Source organism: Miniopterus schreibersii, assembly GCF_964146895.1.
Source record: "Miniopterus schreibersii genome assembly, chromosome: 2".
NCBI lineage: Eukaryota > Metazoa > Chordata > Mammalia > Chiroptera > Miniopteridae > Miniopterus > Miniopterus schreibersii.
The window spans coordinates 25,135,700-25,154,956 of NC_138102.1; the positions used below are offsets into that span (position 1 = coordinate 25,135,700).

Below are 19,257 nucleotides of genomic sequence, written 5' to 3' on the forward strand. Positions count from 1 at the left end.
GGGCAAGTCAATGAGAGAAGCACATTTTCTGGAAATTTAAAGGTAAACTGTGGTGTATCCTGTCTGTGCTGGACCAGCAAAGGTCCCAGACCCAGCTGACCCGACACCTGGGCGGTGGCATCTGGTCTTTAGACAGCTGGTAAAGGGCAGCTACTGGGATTTCTTTGGGCTATTTTCCAACTCTCTTGTCCTATAAAACTGAGTTCTTTCCTCCCTAAATCTGCAGTTTTCAAATAGCTGATTTTGTTTTTCTTTTTAAAGGGAAGAGCCCTATATAAAAAGTGTCCTGCTACCCTGCCCCTGATGTTTGCAAGGCTGGGAGGAAGGGAGCTAGTTCAAAGCCCTCAGACCTGGCAGCAGGGAAGGGGGTTTTCTCCTGAGGAATTCCATAGCCCGCCCCTCTGCCTCTGCACCTGGGACCCCCCCCCCCACTCTGAAGCAGAAGGCCCTGGAAACTTATAAGAGGGTGTGGTGGCCGCTCTTGACAGAGCTGCCTGTTGACTTGGGGCACTCGGGTCACAGTTCCCACTTGGGAGGCAGTGAGTTGGCTGTTGTTGCCTTATGCTTCCCATGCTTGTCTTTTCGGGAGGAAGGAAAGCACAGAGCAGCGATACTTCCACCAGGAGGCCCAGCGCTGGGACGCCTGCCACCCTGGCTCCCTGCCTCTGGTCTTTGTCAGAGCCGAGTGCTTCTCAAGTTCTCTTTGTCAAGACACCATTCCTCAGGACTGCATCACAGGGACCAAGCCTGAAACGCTCGGGGAGGCTGGTGACACTGCAAACAAATCGGTCTCTAGGCTGCGGCTGCCGAAAACCCTGTTTCTACAGGCTTCTTTTTCCTCTTTCTTTGTTTTGCTTTATCTTAACATCGCTTGGGCTTTATCTGTTTCCTGTTATGTAAAAGGAGACTTTCAAGAGAGTCAAAGTGAATGAATGAAAGTTGGAATTGAAGCATAGGTTCCAAGCATTTTTTTTACTCTGTTGAAGAAAACAATATAAATGGGGGAAAAGTAAGGAAATGAAAACAAAACAAGTCAGAAATGAGAGCGAACATGATTAGCATGTCAATAAATATAAACAGATGGAATGGAGGGGAGAAAAGCCTGTTCGACAAGAATGGAAAACAAAATCACAGTGTTCTGCTTAGAAGACACAACCTGAAATAAAATGGCATGGAGATATTAAAAAATAAAATGATATAAAAAAAACAAATTTGACAGATATAAACCGAAGGAGGGCAGCAGAGATAGCAATACAAATAAAAACAGGATCCCAGTGGAAAAGGGTCCCCGGACACAGCTCACTTGAAGAAACATAGCTTCAGTGACTGCTCAGGAGGCCGTTCCTGCTTCTGTGCTAGCGAGGGCCTAGGAAATGCTCTGTGTTCTGCTGGGGCAGGCAAGCCCCTGGAAACCTCTGGAAACCAGTTTGTAGGAAGTATGAGGAATATGAAAAGTTTCTGATAATGCAGACTTTTTTTTTTTAACTTGCAGTAAATTTGGGAAAAATGAACTTTGATCTCTAACTTACACAATGTCTAAAAATTCCATATTTATTAAATTCTATATTAATTAAAGGTTTAAAGTTAATCAAGAAAACTGTAAAAGATTTAGAAGAATATTTTTCCAATCTTAGCTTGAGAGAGCCCTTTCTGTGTATGGCACAAGAACCTGATGCCATATAGCAAAATAGTGACAGATTTGACTACCTAATATAGGTGAAATTGTTACTCGTGGGGAGAGGTCTTAATTCTCACCTGATGCTTGTGGGAATGGAATTCTTGCAATATCCCAAGAAAAAGAATTTTCTGAGACTCGCATAGGAGAACAAATGATCTTTATTTGCATGGAATTACACCCTTGTTTCCGAGGTCTCATTTCCCTTCGTCCTGCCAAGGAAGAAGTATAGCTGTGTCTTCGGTAGGGCTAGAATCAGAGTCAGTGTCCAGAGTTTCCGTTCCACGTTGGGACAGTCCAATTCAGGATCAGGCTAGCTTAGCTTGTGTTCCCTGCTGCAGTTCATCAGTCCATTGCATGTAAGGTCCAAAGGGCCACATGGCTATGGAGGAAACATGGGCAAATGCAAGAAAGCAGGAATGAGAGAAACCCAGGAGCCAAGAGCCAAGAGAGAGAATTCCTTTGTTTAGAAAATTATGTATTCCCAAATTTTCACCTGCTTGCAGTGGACATGCCAATTCTGGCCAATGATATGTTCCTACGTGTGACTGATAGGCATCTTCCCTAGTCACCCCAACTTCACTGTGCATGTGTCTATCTCCCCTTTGTTGGATCCTTTCCCCCAGTGATCTGCAGGGAAATGGGACAGTGGTTCCCTGGAAAGTGTGAATTTCCAGCTTCCTGACGAAGCTGCCCAAATGTCATGCCTATAATGTCTGGCCTTCCCTCTGCACCTTTTGTATTATTAATAACTAGCTATTATTAATTACAATGGTATCAAAATGATAAGTAATAGTGACACTGATATTTGTGACACTGATAATAGAAAAAAGTCATTATTGATAATACGTAAACAGTTACTACATATTAATAACTAAGAGACATACCCAGTAGGAAAATGATGAAAGGGTATGAACAGACAATTAATTCATAACAGAAGAAATCAAGTGAGATGAGATTGTAAAATGTGTATGATACTGAGGGTTGGCAAGAGTGTGAGGATGCAAATAATTCGCTGCTACTGTGGAAGTGCAGATTGCTGGACCATTTTGGAAAGCAATTGGGCAGTATCTGAAAATTATATGCGCATACCTTTTAATTGAACAATTTTACTTCTAGGAGTATAAATTACAGAATTACATACCAGCCAGGATGATTGCCATAGTTTCATTGGAATAGAAAAAAACTGGGAACAATCTAAGTTTCCTTAGTTAGGGAAATGACTTAATAAATTAGGGCACTTCTGTACAAAAATACGTTCTAACAGCTCAGAAAGAATGGAAGCTATCTTTTTGTACTGACATGAAACTATTTCTAGGATATGTCATTGGAGCGATTTTCAACTGGTGTGTCACAAGAATTTTTAAAACTTGCAATACCTGACTATTTAGTCAGGGACACTGACCTCTTTTCCCTTAGATATCAAATTAAAAAATGACAACAGCCTACACAACAATAGCCGTCTGGTGTGAATAAATAAAAATTGTACCTATTTTTTGTCAGATCAGTAAAAAGCATATATATAATTTTTTGGTGTGCCAGAGAATTTTAGTAATTGGTTTATGTACGCCATGAGATAAAAAAGGTTGAAAATTGCTGTGCTACTGACTGAAATGAGCAATTTACAGAAAACTATTTTTGTTTAAACAAACAAATAATGAAATTGAAGATTTGAAACAAAATATTCACGTTTTCAATGTAAATTGCAAAACAAACTAAATTTTCTGAATGTCTTAATAGCTAGTAATTGCTTATTAGTTAAGCATCTTTGCAAAAGATATTTGTTTTCTCCATGCCTCAAGATTTTGTAAGAAAAGTCCAAGGCAAGCAGGCAGGAAGGATAGGGCTTCTCAACGTCCCTACCAGGCAGGGGAAAAAGTGCTGGTAGAGCCAGCATCAACTCCAATGCCTATGGGATTAGCAAGGACCGAAAGGAGCAGGATCCTGGGGAAGGAGCATGGGATGGAAGCCTGTGGGGCTGGAGCATGCTGGGGGGGGGGGGGGCTTGGGGCCAGGAGTGTTTATTTAAACTTTTATATCATCCATTTTTCCCTATAACTGACCAGGTTTCAAGGGAAAACAATGTGCCGAAATGTTCCACTCCAGGCAAAGGGATTTTACAGGTCTTTCCTTTGATATGTTGGGGCATTCATTAGCAAGATGGTAATGACAAAATTAAATTTTCATTTTTCTTCATTCAGAATTATGGTTGTTCCAGCAAAGAGGATAAAATAAAGAGGGAGTTCAGAGTTTAACTTACCTGGCAAACTCTTTGTAATTACTGATTTTCTTTGCTTTTCTGGATGCAGTGTGTGCCAGCTGATCCAGGTTTGTCACATGATTTCCTAATGCATACTTTCTAAGTTATTATTTTTCACCAAACCTTTCTCCCACAACCTATAATCAGTCGACTGAGCTCATTTTTATCTCCTCATAATTTTTGTGTGTGGATGAATTCATCAGTTGAGCCTTGTCCTGTGTCTTCTATTACTAGGGTATGACCATTTGCTATACCCTTGTTGACAAGAGAATAAAATGCCCTAAAATAGCAAAGAATCAATGAGCCCATATGTTTGATAAATCTGAGGAAGTAAAGGGAAACTTGAGATAGCTATGGGTTTAAAACGAAAAAGAAACCACAGGTACCTTTTCCCATAGCCTGCCTGCTGACACCCAGGATGCTCCGAGAGGGCCTGCCGGTGCTTCTCAGTCCTTGCCCAGGCTTCTTGCCATTTTCGAGCTTGACACGATGGCTCTGAGTTTGTGATCTTTCCCAAAATGATTTTGTTTTCTCTTTGCCGCACATTGCTTTTCCTTTGAACCCTGCGAAGTTCCTGTTCTTTCCCCCCCTGTTTAGACTAAAACAACAACAACAAAAACACCATAGATATTTCTTGGAGTACCGAGAGAGTTAAAGCCCAAGACAGAGTTCTCATTCTGCATTCAAGAGCGAGAGCCTGAGTGCCAACTGGGCAGGCAGGGCTCCCAGGGAGGGAGTGTTTGCTCTCCTTCACTTGTTTCCCAAGCACGTAGTAGCCCGTCCTTCTCTAGGTTCCTGGACTGGGCGATGCTGGGCTTCAGAGATGAACTAACATAGCTCTGAACTCAGGGACCTTATGGCCCAATTAGGGGAGATGACATGTAGAGGAGAAAAGGCAATGCAGTGTTGTAGATGCAGGTGGGGACACAGAGGTGGGAATGCTCAGGGCTTCCTTGATGGCAGTGGCGAGAAGTGGCAATCAGAAGTAATGCTGGGACGAGGCTTGAAAGAATAATGGGTGTCACCAGGCAAGCAAGGAGAAGAAGGGCATCCCAGGTGGGGTGGCTCATCTGGGCAAAGTGTAGTGGGAGGTTGACAGAGGCTTGTGTGCAGCTCAAGGAGTTCTGACTTATATTGAAGGCCATGCGAGTCATCGAATGGCATTAGACCACATTGAAACATGCATTTTAGATCACTGTGGAGAAAGGGCAGAGAATGGGTAGGAGGGAATGAGACTGGAGGGGGCATTAATTGGGAGTCCTCCGCAGTGGTCCAGGTGAGAGGTGAGGAAAGCCTGAATCGGGTGTCTCCATCCAAATGGGGAAGGGAACTGTCAGAGAGGAAGATCCAAGAGCAGCTCACTCCCCATCAGCTGTGGGAGAGCCAAGGAGCAAGGAGAGATGAATGAAGCACAGGCTTTAGGATCAAGTGACTAGGCCAATATGGGGAGAGTTGTTGAAATAGGGAATAACAGTGGAACATTATCCACTATCAAAAGATTTATTGAGCACTGTTCACCGGTGGAGCTGGAACTTGAGCACATGTTCTAAGATGGGTCGTGAAATTACCTGTTTAGCTGATGCTCAGGGTGACAACAGGGCCAAAGATGTAGCTGTGTGAAGAAATCTGCAGCATTAGACTGTGTTGAAGTGAAGGCAGGGGTAGGGAAGGGGCACCAGAATTTACTGATAAGGAGGAACTTTTGCCATTTTTATATTTGTTTTCATTCCCTATAGTTTTTTGTTCCTCATTTCCTATATTCCTGTCTTCTTTTATGTTTAATTGATTCTTTTTTCCAGTGAAACATAACTTGAGTATTGGTTCTAACAGCTGTTTTTTTTGTGGTTTCCTCAGGATTTTCTATATGGAAGATCATATTATCTGCGAATAGAGACAGTTTTATTCTTTCTTCCCAATTGGGATGCTTTTTATTTCATGTCCAATGAGTCTTGAATTTCCCCACACTCTGCTGCAAATGAAGCCAGTTCCTTTTGGGGACAGATCAAAAGCTCTCTGTTTTATGGTCTGCTTCTCTCCCTGGGTAAAATCTCAGCACACTGGAGCTGCAATGGGGACAATGGTAAGCTTCTCTCTGAGTGATAGCTGGGATTAACTGTTATCCTAGGCCCCTTCATTGCAGCTTTAAGGTAAGCAACACTTAACAACAATTTTATACTCTGGTTAAATATCTGTCTTTAAAGCAGAAAGTGATGCCAGATCTAATGTAAACTGTCCCAGGAAAATGGAGGTTGACTCATAGCTCCAAGTTTTAATGACAGTGACTGGACAGTGGGTGCAACCAGGAAGCATAGGATGTTCCTGACACCCAGGTCAACTCTACCTGCCCCAAACCCCCCAGAGTGAAGCTGAATTTCAGGTAAAACTTTGAGTCATGGACCACAGAGAAAAAGGCAACTCTCTTGAGAGAGGCCGGAAATGCCTCACTCTTGCTCTTGGGCAACTCTTATGCTCAGGCCCTGGAGCCAAGAGCTCCAGGTCCTTCTAGGCTTGGTGCTGGGGTCCCAGTTACCTCCTGTGTGTGTAGTTGTTTCTGCTGTCAGTCTGTCCCTTGGTCCTCATGATGCAGGACACCTTCTCCAGCAGCAGGCGGTTGTCCCTGTCAATGATGGAGAGCCTCTCCTGCTCCAGCTGTGTGCAGACACACAGGACCCTTTAGAAGCACCAGCTGCATCTGTGCTATTACCATGCACAGATTTATTCAGAGGACTCCTTCAACCCCACACTTCCTTTTACTTGAGCACCCTGTGGGTTTTACATTGCCCCCCAAATATCAGCAAACACTGCTGTAGCAAGCTTCTGCAATGAGTGTGACATATGCAGTCAGTCTCCTTTGTCTATGAATTGGAAGACATTAGGGTGGAGCCAAATCTCATATGCTCAGAGGGGAAGTAACAGTAAGGATGATATGATTCTTTGTGAAATTAGGTCATCCCCTAAAACTCTGACCTGTGACGGTGACGCTACTGAGGAAATCACTTTATATTTTAAGAAATATATTTTATACTGTTCAGAAGAAGAAAAGATTCAAACCTAGGGGAAACAACAACTCCTCTTGCTTTAGGTTTTTTAATTGATTGCTCTACTGAGTTGCTCTAAATTGGTTACTTAGTTTTTGTTCCACCCATTTAGGATATTATTACTTAACAGGCACATAGAATGCACACAGCATTTTGCTTTCAGAGGCATTACTATCAGCATAACCATGTGATTTTTACTTTCACTAGATGGCTTAAGCTTCAAGAAATAAATATTCTGAGGTGGCCATGAAATGGCTTGGTATAAAGAAATAATGCTAATTAATTAATTACTATAGAACTGCACTGAATAAATTACCACTGTGAATTTCCTCTCCTCCCTCCTCCCCCCCTTTCCTCAAGACCTGATGGATCAACAGGAAGACTAGAGGAAGATTTCTGGTGCAATTACCCACCAGCTTCATTTAGAGCGTGACAAGGTTAATTGGTTGCCTAGACAGCATTTTGTCTTTGATAGTAACTTGTTTATTCCTCACTGAGCCTGCCTTTGCCATTTTCCTGGGTTTTTAAACTGACGTTTTTTAGTTAGCTATGGGGGTAGCTGAAAGGTACCTTCAGTTTCTTGAGGTTCAGGTGGAGGTGGCTGAGAGACAGCGGGGCACGGGTGTCCACGAGTGGCTGGGCATCACGGACCTACAGCACAGAGAGGGCAGTGTGACGGCAGGCACACTGGTAGCAGATAATTAATGTGAGCTTAGGTTGTGTAACTTCTGGGTTGCTGGCCCTGGGGATGTGTCTAGATCATTATACATGGCACCAAAGATTCCAAGTCGGCCTGTGGCAGAAAGTTCTGAATGAGTCTCAGGACTTGATTCAGAATCTGAATATCCCCTGGAGGAACGAGGCAGCCCTCAAAAATAAGCCCATCATGTCATTTTCAGGGGGAGAATTAAATGGGTTCATTAACCTTAACCACCAGCTGACATTTCTATTCTGCACTCCATTGCCGAGGCCTTTAAGACAGTGAATTATGTCCCTGTATCCACCTCAGCCTAATCTCTGCGCCTCCAGCAATATTTTCAGGATGAGCGCTTTCAACATCGATTAACTACAAAATGATCCCTGCAGAGTTTCCTATCAGAAAATGTGCCAAAAAGAGAAGAAATTTATATTTTAGAATGTGACGGACTAAATGCATGAGGGCTGTTTACCATTTGCAATAAGACAGAATCCCCCCAGATTCTATATAGATACTTGCTTATAGATATCACTAACTACTGGGACCTATTAGTTGATAATCTGAAAGCGACATCATTGGGAAGCTCCACCAGCTGAGTCTGCCTAAAACGATAACGTGAGCATCATGCACTCTGGGAATCAGACCCACAGTGATGGGACAGAGCACGTTCGGGGAGAGCCAGGAGAGGCTGAAAGGGCTACACAGTGAGAGGGTTTGAATAATACACTCATTTTGGAATGTTTTTAAAATTTCATTTTGTTTTATAGTATGTAAAATATTTACATTGCTCCAAAATCAAATATGTCAAACAACTTCTTTTTCCAAGTGGTCTGAGCCCTATCCCTATTAACAAATCTTCTAACTTTACAGTTACTCCTTTCATTTCTGAAAATATAAAGATATATATTATGTATGTATGTGTAATGATATCTGTGTGTGTATGTACATTTACCATTTTTTTTAGATAGAAAGGGCACATTTTACACATTTTCACCTGTTGTTTTTTTTATTTCCAAGTACATTCTAGAGAAAGCTTTATAGTAATATATACTGATGTCTCTCATTCATTTCTTTTAATTAAAAAACATTTTTGGAGCGAGGTAGAGAGAGGAAGGGAGAGGGATAGGGAGATAGAAACATCTATGAGAGGAACATCATCGATTGGCGGCCTCCTGCACGCCCCTGCACGGGGGATCGAGCCTGAAACCTGGGCATGTGCTCTGACCGGGAATTGAACTGTGACCTCCTGGTCCATGGGCGATGTTCTACCAACCGAGCCACACCGGCGGGGCTCTCATTAATTTTTATAGCTGCATAGTACTCCACTGTGTGAAAGTATCTAATTTATGCACCCTGCTCACTTTTGATGGGCATTTTGGTTAGTGCCAATTTTGCTGTTGCAAATAATGCTGCAATTAGAATCTTTCTCAATTTCTTTTTGTATCTTTGCCAGTATACCTCTGGAATGGATACTTAGAAATGGGACTGCTGGGTAAAGGAAAAATGCGTGTATAATTTCATTAGACATTGCTAAATCACCCCCAACCCACCCCCCCACAGGGCTGTGCCCTTTTGCCCACCAGAGCACTACCGACAAGTTTGGGGACTTCTGCCAATCTGATAGTTGAGAAATGGTATTAGAGTGCAAGTTTAATTTGCATCTCTATTACCAGTGAAGTTGATAATCTTTTTATTTTGTTAATCTTCACCTGAGGATAGTTTTTCCATTGCTTTTCAGAGAGACTAGAAGGAAGGGAGGGGGAGAGAGAGAAAGAGAAACACAGATGTGAGAAAGACACATCGACTACTTGCCTCCTGAACTGTGCTCAAGAGTGATTCTTTGACCTTATGTGGCTCCTAGCGTCTCTCCTTGACTGGCTCCTCCTCTTTACTTCATGCCCTGCCAGGTAAGATTTGTGGCCCTCCCTTTCACACCTTGGCCAAGATCATTGGTTCCCTGGTCCCATGCCCTGCTGCTGGCCACGAGCCATATTGGGGTGAGCCAGCACCCCACTGTGAGACCCAGCAACCGTGTGCTTCTGGGACATCGCAGAACTGCATGGGCCGGTGCTAGGTGACATGCTCCCCGACCCACCCGGGCCCATGCCAAGCTGTCGGCACCCTCGCCATTCAGCCAGTCCTCCACTTTCCACAATGACTATTTCGAATCTCCCTTGTCTTACAGTTTCTTAGGCGCAGAGCCTGCTCGCTCACGTAAACTGGGGGTGTTTATCAACCACCGGTCTCTTACCAGGAAGGATCCTAGTCCTTGGGATACAAAATGAACAGCACAACACCCGTGGTGTTTACATTCTTGTCAGTTATTCAAAGAGGTGATGCTAACTGATTTATGCTGTTACTGTCGTGCAAGCCCTTTTCAGTCTTTCCCTAGCAACAACTATTTACTAAGCAAGTGCTCTAGCTGCTGAGACTGTCATGGGGGCAGGACACGGCCACCACCCTCCCAGACTGGCAGAAGCAAACAACATAAAATGATAAACCAATGATGGAGTGGCGTCAGACAGCAGAACAAGGGGGCACAGAGCCCTGAGGTGCGTGCTAGAGAGGGCGCAGACAGAACTAGGAAGGCCCGAGGCCTAAGGAAAGAAGGGTGAGCCCTGGAACAGCCGGCCGAGAGTGCTCGGGGGACTCTCAAGGGGGACAGTGGGTTTAGGGCCCAGCTGTGCATGTGGGCACCAGGCCAGCCTTGTAGTAAGTGCCACCCGAGCCTCCCTGAGGCCACCATGTCACGTCACAACCCAGGCAGGCAGAACCTGAAGGAGCAGAAAGGCCCGCCTGTGCCTGGGTCTTGTTATCCTGCAGAAACCTTGGGTTCACTGCCTGGGGGATCACTGCAGATGATCACAGAGCAACAGTCTGTTCTAGCACATCCTCTTCGAGCATTTCTTAACCTTGGTGAACAGCGATGTGGAGGCATAACCAGCCAAGCACTGGGTAGCTGGTTGGCTCCTCTGAGGTCCCACAGGCAGGAGACCAGGGCGAGCCATTTGGGAACCACATGATCACCTTCTCAAAAGTCGTCCACATTTGCATCAAATAAAATGGAAATAATAATGAATCTCCTAATGGAGATAAAAACTTTTTTGGGCCCTAGCCAGTTTGGCTCAGTGGTTAGAGCTTTGGCTCACTGACTGAAGGGTCCTGGGTTTGATTCCAGCCAGGGGCACGCACCTCGGTTGCAGGCTCGATCCCTGGCCCTGGTCAGGGTGTGTGAGGGAGGCAACCAGTCGATGCGTCTCTCTCACATCGATGCGTCTCTCTCACATCGATGCTTCTCCCTGTCTCCCTCCCACTCTCTCTGAAAAGCAATGGAAAAAATATCCTCAGGTGAGGGTTAAAAAAACAGCAATAAAACCTGGCTTTTTGTTCCCACTGGAATATGCTGTTTTGATAGGGGAAAGGGTCCCTTGGATCTTTTTGTCTTAAGATACTTTTAAGTGATTTAAGAAAAATTAAGTACTTTATAAACATATGCCTTACTTGAGAAAGGAATGGTCCTAAAACATGACACATGAAAACCATGATCTATTTAGTGGAATTTTTATTGTATGGCAACTTATGTGACCAACTTTTTAAGGAAATGTCACTTCAACCATCCATCTCTGAAAAGAAAGTCAGCTTCTGGTTTCCAATAACTATGGAATTTCATAGCTACTGCCTTGGGGGGCCTCACCCCAAGCCATCAGGGCCTGACAGTCGCCTTTCCTACCTTTTTCCTGTGATCTTGGTAGGCTTTCTCCCACGGGCTCTGCAGGCACTCACTTCTGCAGGGAAGCGACAGCCGGGGTGCCCTCCGCATCTCAAACACCACCACCAACCTGCTCCGGTCAGAGAGAGACTGGGTCAGGCTGAGGCGCAACCCTGGAGAGGGCTGTGTTTGCAGGATCACGTGACCGTCGTCAAGGCATCCAAGCTCAGGAGAGAAGAAAGGGCCAGAGGATTGCCCCTGCATGCTTAGCAAAGAATTGAATATTCGAATTTCCACTCCAACGGAGTATTTTCTCAAGAGACCTTGAATAGCTTAGCAATGCCACTGGATGACCACCCCTCGCCTCCCCCACGACAGGTCAAAGGATTTGCCAACTAACTTTTCCTTCCTCCCCTCCTTCCTCTGCTCCTCGCTTTCTCCCTCCTCTCTCCCCTTGTCTTTTCCTTCCCTTCTTTCTCTAGTTTTCTCCTTCCTTCCTCCTTTCCTTCCTCCTTTCCTTATCCCCTTTCTCTCTTATCTTCCAATAACTGATAATAATTTGGACCATTCCAAATATTTTTATTTGCAACTTAGGTGGCAGATCTTCATTACTTTTTTTTTTTTTCCAATTAATTTGAAGGTTAGTTATAGAAAGTTTTAGCCATTTTAAGCCATGCCTTGCTCAGTGGCTTCCATCTGGTTGGGATGGGTTTTCTGTGAGACCAGTGAAGTGAAAGTCATGCTGGCATACTTGCTGAGTCCAACTTTGTTGGAATCATATGCAACGTTTTGGAGATGACGTGATTAGAAGAATTGGTTAAAGACAAAAGAGCAATATTATTTCATTTCAGAATTCTAGTCTTTGTGACATTACAGTATCCATTACAGAAAATGTAGTGCAGAATTAATGAATGGGAACTCATTGTTCAACTGTGTGTAAATAAAGAAAAGGGGCATTTTATGAGAAATCGAGTTCTGCCTATTAGCATGATTCAGTGCTTGTCAGTCTGAAAGAGAATTAACGGAGCTTAAATTGAAATCAGACTTGGAAAAAATAAGATGTGAATAAACATAATATGATTGTCCCTCTTCCTGCTTTAGGCAGCTGAGTTACACTGTACTTTGCTGGTTGCAATGAGCTTCAAAGGTTTGGCCAAAATTTTGCAGGCTGGTAAAATGGTTGATGTACTGACAGTTAACAAGTTGTCTGGGTTTTTCAAAGAACTAATTTATTTTAGTTCAGAATTGTCCACAAGTATTAACTTTAGAAAACTATGCATTACAGTAAAAGATAGATGTAAGAATTACTACTTTAAAAAATACAGCCAACACTTTAAGACATAAGGTTTCATTAAGAGTTCTTAGCCTGTACAATTTATATGTCATATTCAGAGGAATTCCATTAAAATAATCTCTTTTACCCAATTATTATCATTGATCAAGTCCAATATTAAGTAGATGTTCAATAATTATCTGCTATTTTAATGGAAATAATGATAATGTTAATGAATGATTCCCCAACTGAGATTTTTTTTTTTTGTTCAGACTGTGGGGCTGGCTCTATATGATTCTTGTCTTTCCATTTCCTAGATCCTGTTTGTCACATATGCTGAGAAGTTTCTGACAATGCTCAGACTTGCTGCCAGTCAACTGAAGGGGGAAGGGCAGTGCTCAGTCTAGTTTGCTCACATTGGTGTGGGCAGACCATGGATTGAGTGCAAAGTAGAAACTGGAGGGTTTTTTTTTAAATAATGGGAGCACTCATAATGTTTTTTAAAATATATATATATCTTTATTGATTTCAGAGAGAGGAAGGGAGAGGGAGAGAGATAGAAACATCATTGATGAGTCATTGATCGGCTGCCTCCTGCAAGTCCCCTCCTGGGGGTTGAGCCCACAACCCAGGCATGTGCCCTGACTGGGAATTGAACTGCCACCTCCTGGATCATAGGTCGATGCTCAACCACTGATCCATGCCAGCCGGGCACTCATAATGTTTTGATACACATGTTGTTTTCAGTGTTGCCTGTCAAGTAAGAGTCTTAGTCATCTATGTTTATTCTTAACTGACTAACCACTCAACTAACATTTGCTACTTGATTAGACTTGATGGTAGGCCCCTCCCCCACAAAGGATCTAGAAAAATTAGACATGCGCCCCATGAACTGTAGCTATCATCATCAACTGCATGGTCTGGATTTCAATGCACCCACCCTCTCAGGCTCAAACGAAATTTTGGTTTTTACCATGTTTTTAACAAGATCAGGCCAGAAAAGTCAGTTACCTGGTAGCTCCTTGGAATCTATCCTGAAACATCGATAAAAATTCATACACAGCAAAGAATTACATACTCATAAAAGTGAAAAATAGCCCAGCCGGGCGTGTCTCAGCAGTTGAGCATCGACCTAGGATCCAGGCAATCAGGGTTCGATTCCCGGTCAGGGCACATGCCCGGTTGAGAGCTCGATCAATGACTCTCTCATCATTGATGTTCCTATCTCTCTCCCTCTCCTTTCCTCTCTCTGAAATCAATAAAAATATATATATATTTTAAAAAGTGAAAAATAGAGCCCTAGCCGGTTTGGCTCAGTGGATAGGCGTCAGCCCGCCAACTGAAGAGTCCTGGGTTCAAAACCAGCCAAGGACACATACCTCAGTTGCAGGTTTGATCCCCGGCCCTGGTCCAGGTGAGAGCGGCAGGCAACCAATCGATGTGTCTCTCTTGCATTCTTGTTTCTCTCTCTCTCCCTCTCTCTCTCTTCCACTCTCTCTGAAAAGTAATGGAAAAAATATCCTTGAATGAGGATTTTTTTAAAAAAGTGGAAAATGGAAAAGTCTGGAGTTCAACTCATAATAAGTGATCATTTCCACTAACATTCTTTTTCGTGTTCCAGATCCAGTCCATGATGCCACTCTGCATTTTGTGAATTTTTAAGTAGAGACTACTTTTTTATATTGAGCCAGGTTCTTATACCCTGCAGAAAATAATACCAAAGTCTATTTTTATTTGATTCTTCAGACAATACCCTTGTGTTCAGCTTCAGCCTTAATCAGTATTTTGGTCCAACATTGACTTGAATATTGAGTTTATTAGAAATGCCTTGAAGTGTTACCACGTGATAGGTACCCTGAATGTGTGAAGGGTATTACGTAGAACTGACTGTTGTATCCTTTATAGTACGTGGTATAAAGCCTCTGTGATATACTATATATTCACTCAGTCCTTAATATTCATATGTTTGTGTGTGTCCCATGACTATAGCTTTATGTTCAAGCTTTGATTTTAACGTCCTTCCACCCTCTCGCAAAAGCAATGAGATAAAACAAAGCAACAGACTTCATTCTTCTTCCCCAGCACAGAGTAGTTTAAAAACAATCTCAAATGACTTCATATTCATTCGGCTTTTGGAGGACAAATGTGCTCATAAATATTATGTCACAGAAAAAATGAATGTGCCCTCTGTTGAGTGTGGTTAACTCAAAAACCTTAACTAAAGAACCAGGATGCCTGCTTCCAGTGAGGATGGCCAGGCTACTTGCCTTTCACCGAAAACAATGGAAACCCCGGAGGTTGTCTTCAATGCATCAAGGAGCTGACAGAGGTTCAGGAATTTCCAGGTATGGTCAAGGAAATCAGAGCCCTGAGCCAGCACACAGGGGGCCTCTTCCTGGGGGTGCTCATGGTCCTGCAAGTTGGGGTCTTTGCAGGTGAGAGAGACAGGTGGGGAGACTGATAGTAGACAAAGGCTGCACACTCAGGAAGCAGTGAATCAGAAATAATTCTTCCCCCCAAGCAACTGCCAGGTTACTGTAGAGCAGGGGCAAAACGGGGGAAAGTTCCTGCAGCAGTGTTTGCAATGCCGAGGCAGCCAAAACGCCCTCAAATAGTGTAACTGGCTTAAGTAGCCCTGGACTGACGATGTCCCAAGATGCAGAGAAAAAGTGATGACCCTGCCTCCAAAGGCCTCAGACTTTCCCAATGCCTTCCTGGCATAGCATTTATCACAGCTAGAACCAGCAGAAACCTCAGAACGGACTCCCAGAGATAACAGATACTGAAATCACAAGGTACAGATTATAGGACACCTACACTTACTGTGTTTTAAGGAGAGGGAAAAAAAAAAGACAAAATTGTAAATACCTACAAGTACAGGAAATCACAAAAATTTTCGTTACAGAAGGAACATTTATAAAATGTGACCATATGCTGAGCTGTAAAAAAGTCTTTCAAGTTTCAAAGGGCTGCAATCACACAGATAATGTTGGCAGTGGGATTGAGCTAGGAATTAACAACAAATGATAACAGAATCCCATATATTTGGAAGTGAAGCAAGACAGTTTTGTGTTTTTTTTTAATCTCACTGAAGGACATGCTTAGAGAGAGAGAGACAGAGACAGACAGACAGACATCAGTTGCCTTCCATATGTGCCCCCAACAGGGAATGGAACAGCTAACCTTTTGGTGCACAGGACAGTGCTCAACCAACTGACCCACTCCTGCTGGGCTGAAGCAATGCAGTTTTAAGGCTAAGAACATGACGGATGTGCCTGTAACCTTCAAGAGGTGCTTTTAGTATAAATTGGGAATATTTGTTGGGTGTTTGATTACTCATAAGGAGTTCTAGTTGTCAGTAATTAGTAATGGTGGTGTTAACTGTAGCCTTAGTTATGCAAACGCTTCTCAAGAATGTTAGTCCTGAAAAGATTCATTTAGTTCTATTAATCCTACACTGGAGATGTTTTTAGGGAATTAATCCACAAGAGAGGAAAAGCTATGTACACAAACAATGAATTTTAGTGTCCTTTATTTACTGCTAGTGGAGAGCTGCACCTGTGGTGGTCACTGTGGGACACCTGCGCATATTAACAGGCTATGATATAGTGCAGCTGATACTCTTACGGCTGGAAAGATTATAAACACAACAAAGCAAATACCAGATTGTTCCTCTTATAATATGTAAGAATCAGGAGTGTTCACGGAGCCTAGAAGGCATCCTAGGAAAGTTCATTTGTTATAGGTGGGAATAAAAAGATTTTTAATTTCGAAAATGGATTTTAGCATATTTGTGTGGTTAAATTTTTTAAAAATCTATTTGATGTGCAGATTAGGCCTTGATCACACCATTTACAGCCCACCCCCTTCTCCCTGGGATACTTTTCTTATCCAATGAGCTTTGAGAATTCAACAAACACATAACACCCCCCCTAAAACCCTCACTTACCCCTCCACAAGACAGAGCCTCTAGTAAAGCAAACAAGAATCTCCTTGGCCTCTGATGTCTAAACAGTGCATTCCTGGGTCCTCACATTTTCTGGTCATGTGGTCAGTGAATGTGTCTTTGCTTAATCTGCCCCACGCTGTTTTCGTGGTGCCTGACTGTCTTAGGGCATCTGCGGAGGAGAGACCACATATCGGGAAAGCACTAAACTCTGTGACAGTTTCAGGGCCACAAAGAACTCCTGGGAAGAACGTCTGGAAAGGATCCTAAGGGCACTAGTCCCTTTTCCTTCCTCTTCTCCCAAGCCAGCCTTAGTGGAGAGGTGATTTGAATTTTCAGCCTGCTTTTACTGGGAAACCTGGGCAAAGCCGACCCTTCTGACAGTCCTGCCAAGAGCTCCCAGCTCCCAGTGTGAGGAAAGCAGGGGCACAGGACCCACCGTGATCAGATCGGATAAAGAGATGGGGAGATCTTTCCTGGGGTCTCCACCCCAGTTTACTTTTTAATCTGGCTATAGAAGGCAGTGAGACTTCAGAGCTTTTGTGTGCTTTTAAAGGAGCTATTTTTTTGTGCTAGTTATTGGTTCTCAAGTCTGGCCTTTGGTGAAGCTCAAGCCATCAGCATGGGAGGGTGGCCGTCGGGGGCGAGGGGGCAGGGGGCGGGTGCTGGCTGGCCCCCCCAGAGGAGTGCGCAGAGCAGCCAGTCCCTGGAGGAGAAGCCGGGCGCTGCCTGCCAGGAAGGCCGCTGGAGCCGCCTTTGCCTGGACACCGGCGTGGCTGCCAACAGCGTCTCAATAGCTCTTGAAGTTTGGGCTCTGCGGGGGGCACGGACTAAAGCGGATGTGTGTGTGTTCTGAGCCCAGGGGGCCGAGGACCAGCCTGGGAGATGCTCCAGATGCCCCCGAGCACTTCAGGAATCCGAGGAGGGAACAGGGCCCCAGGGTCTCAACCCCACTGTCCCTTGCTGCCCCTTTAATGCGGATGTAACTGTAAAATAAATAAACCATTTTCTCCGTCATAAAAACAAGGAAGCAGTTCATGGGTATTTTTGGCAACACAGCCTTCCCTTCAAGAAAAGGGAGAAAATGAAACTGAAAAACAAACTACACCCTCTCCCCCAGCATAGAAGGGAAATGAAATGTGAGAAACGTGAAATATTCACCCGAGCAGTAGCGATGCTCCTTGACCTTCTAGTCTAGTGGGAGCGCAGTTCTGGACCGGAATTGCTCCCGTGGTCCTGTGGCTCACCTGCGGCTCAGGACTGTGGGGTGCTGCTCTCCTGGCACATTTGCAAGCGATCAGGAGGAGACTGCGAACGCGAGGCCTCATCTGGGTGCGGCCTGATGACCGTGGAGCCTTCTCTCTGGCAAAGCTGGTCCCTGTAGCTCCTCAGTCTGTCCCATCTTAAAATGCCTCGCGCCTGCCACAGCCTCCCCACCCCTTCCCCTTTTCTCCCTCCCCCAATATTGCTGATCAGGATTCCCACTATTTTAGAGACAGTGATTTCCACTTGGTGCTCTGGATGGAAAGCAATCTCGTTAGAGTTACACTCCCCACCCCTTCCCACGCTGTAGTAAGATTGCTTATTGCCTAATTGGAAGAGCTTCAAGCAAGGCAACTAGAAAAATGGTCTAATTCAGGGTTTCTTAACCCAGCGCTATTGACATTTTGAGCTGAACGGGTCTTTGTGGCTGAACGATTCTCGATGCCAGCAGTAACCCCTCCCTCCCAGAGTGACACCAAAAATATGTCCAGATGTTGCCAGCTGTACCCTGGGGAGAGCTGGGGGTTAAATTCCCCCACCCCCGCTGAGAACCATTCATAGGTCTAATTTGTGAAACTTCAGGCATGGTAACTAGGTTAATTTTGAGGGGTATTTGTGAAATCAGAACAGATAGTTGTCTTTCATGTGTGATACCAGGGAGACTGTCACGTATTATTATTAATTCCAGGCAGGCAGGAAGGACAGACTGGCCCGAAGAGTCTGTACCCATGAGAAAGGCAATTAGAGTGAAAGGCTGTTAGCTCTTCAGAAGGGTTTGTGCATGTGAAGGGGCCATGAGGATACGGGGGGCTAAGGAAGATGAGGACATGAGGAGTAAGCCAGGAAGCTGGTGCACAGTTGTGTGCTATGCAGTGTAATTTCTCCCCACAACTATAAAGTCCTCAGGAAAGTTACTAAGCTCTCCAAGCCAAACTGCAAGTGGGTTCCCTTGTGGGAAATTGTAGTGTGTGCCTGCTAGTTTAAGACCAAACTGAGGAAGCATTTATGGGCATGCAGCAGAGATGAGGGGCCCGGGAGGTAGGAAGACTGGAAATTCACAGAAATCGTGGAAAGGGTAACAACTCACACAAACTGTGGTTTTGGAAGGTTGGGCAAAGTTTACCAAAACTGGTGAGAAAGATAAATCGAGAACTCAATTTTCTTATTGGTTCTCATCATCCTTTCTATCGGTAGGTATGTATGGAAGCAAAGTGTGTGCAAAGGAGTGCACCGCTGCTGGGAATTCAGAACTGTTGTTCTAGAAGCAAGGCAAGTGGCAGAAGGCCTGGGCTAGGAGTCCAAGATGTAGAGTCAAACCCTAACTCTGCTGTCTTGATGCTTCTTTGGGCATGTCACTCACCTTCTGAACCTCAGCGCCCTTATAAGTGAGACACAG

The 19,257-nt window shown here is 44.2% G+C and overlaps 1 protein-coding gene across 2 annotated transcripts; it reads right to left on the bottom strand.

The window, feature by feature from the left end:
• Positions 1-1,819: 1,819 nt before the first annotated feature.
• CFAP97D2 (CFAP97 domain containing 2) lies at positions 1,820-18,117 on the bottom strand. Of its 2 annotated transcripts, none has more exons than XM_081130031.1 (6): positions 17,760-18,117; positions 11,401-11,509; positions 7,544-7,624; positions 6,466-6,584; positions 4,322-4,533; positions 1,820-2,057 (listed from the first exon to the last, which is right to left on the bottom strand). In XM_081130031.1, the coding sequence occupies exons 1-6, from the start codon at positions 17,924-17,926 to the stop codon at positions 1,984-1,986; spliced, it is 762 nt and encodes a 253-aa protein (XP_080986157.1). In that variant the 5' UTR covers positions 17,927-18,117; the 3' UTR covers positions 1,820-1,983. The 2 variants fall into 2 exon arrangements, with proteins under 2 accessions (XP_080986157.1, XP_080986158.1); XM_081130032.1 differs by having other exon boundaries at positions 17,846-18,033.
• Between the last annotated feature and the right edge of the window lie 1,140 nt (positions 18,118-19,257).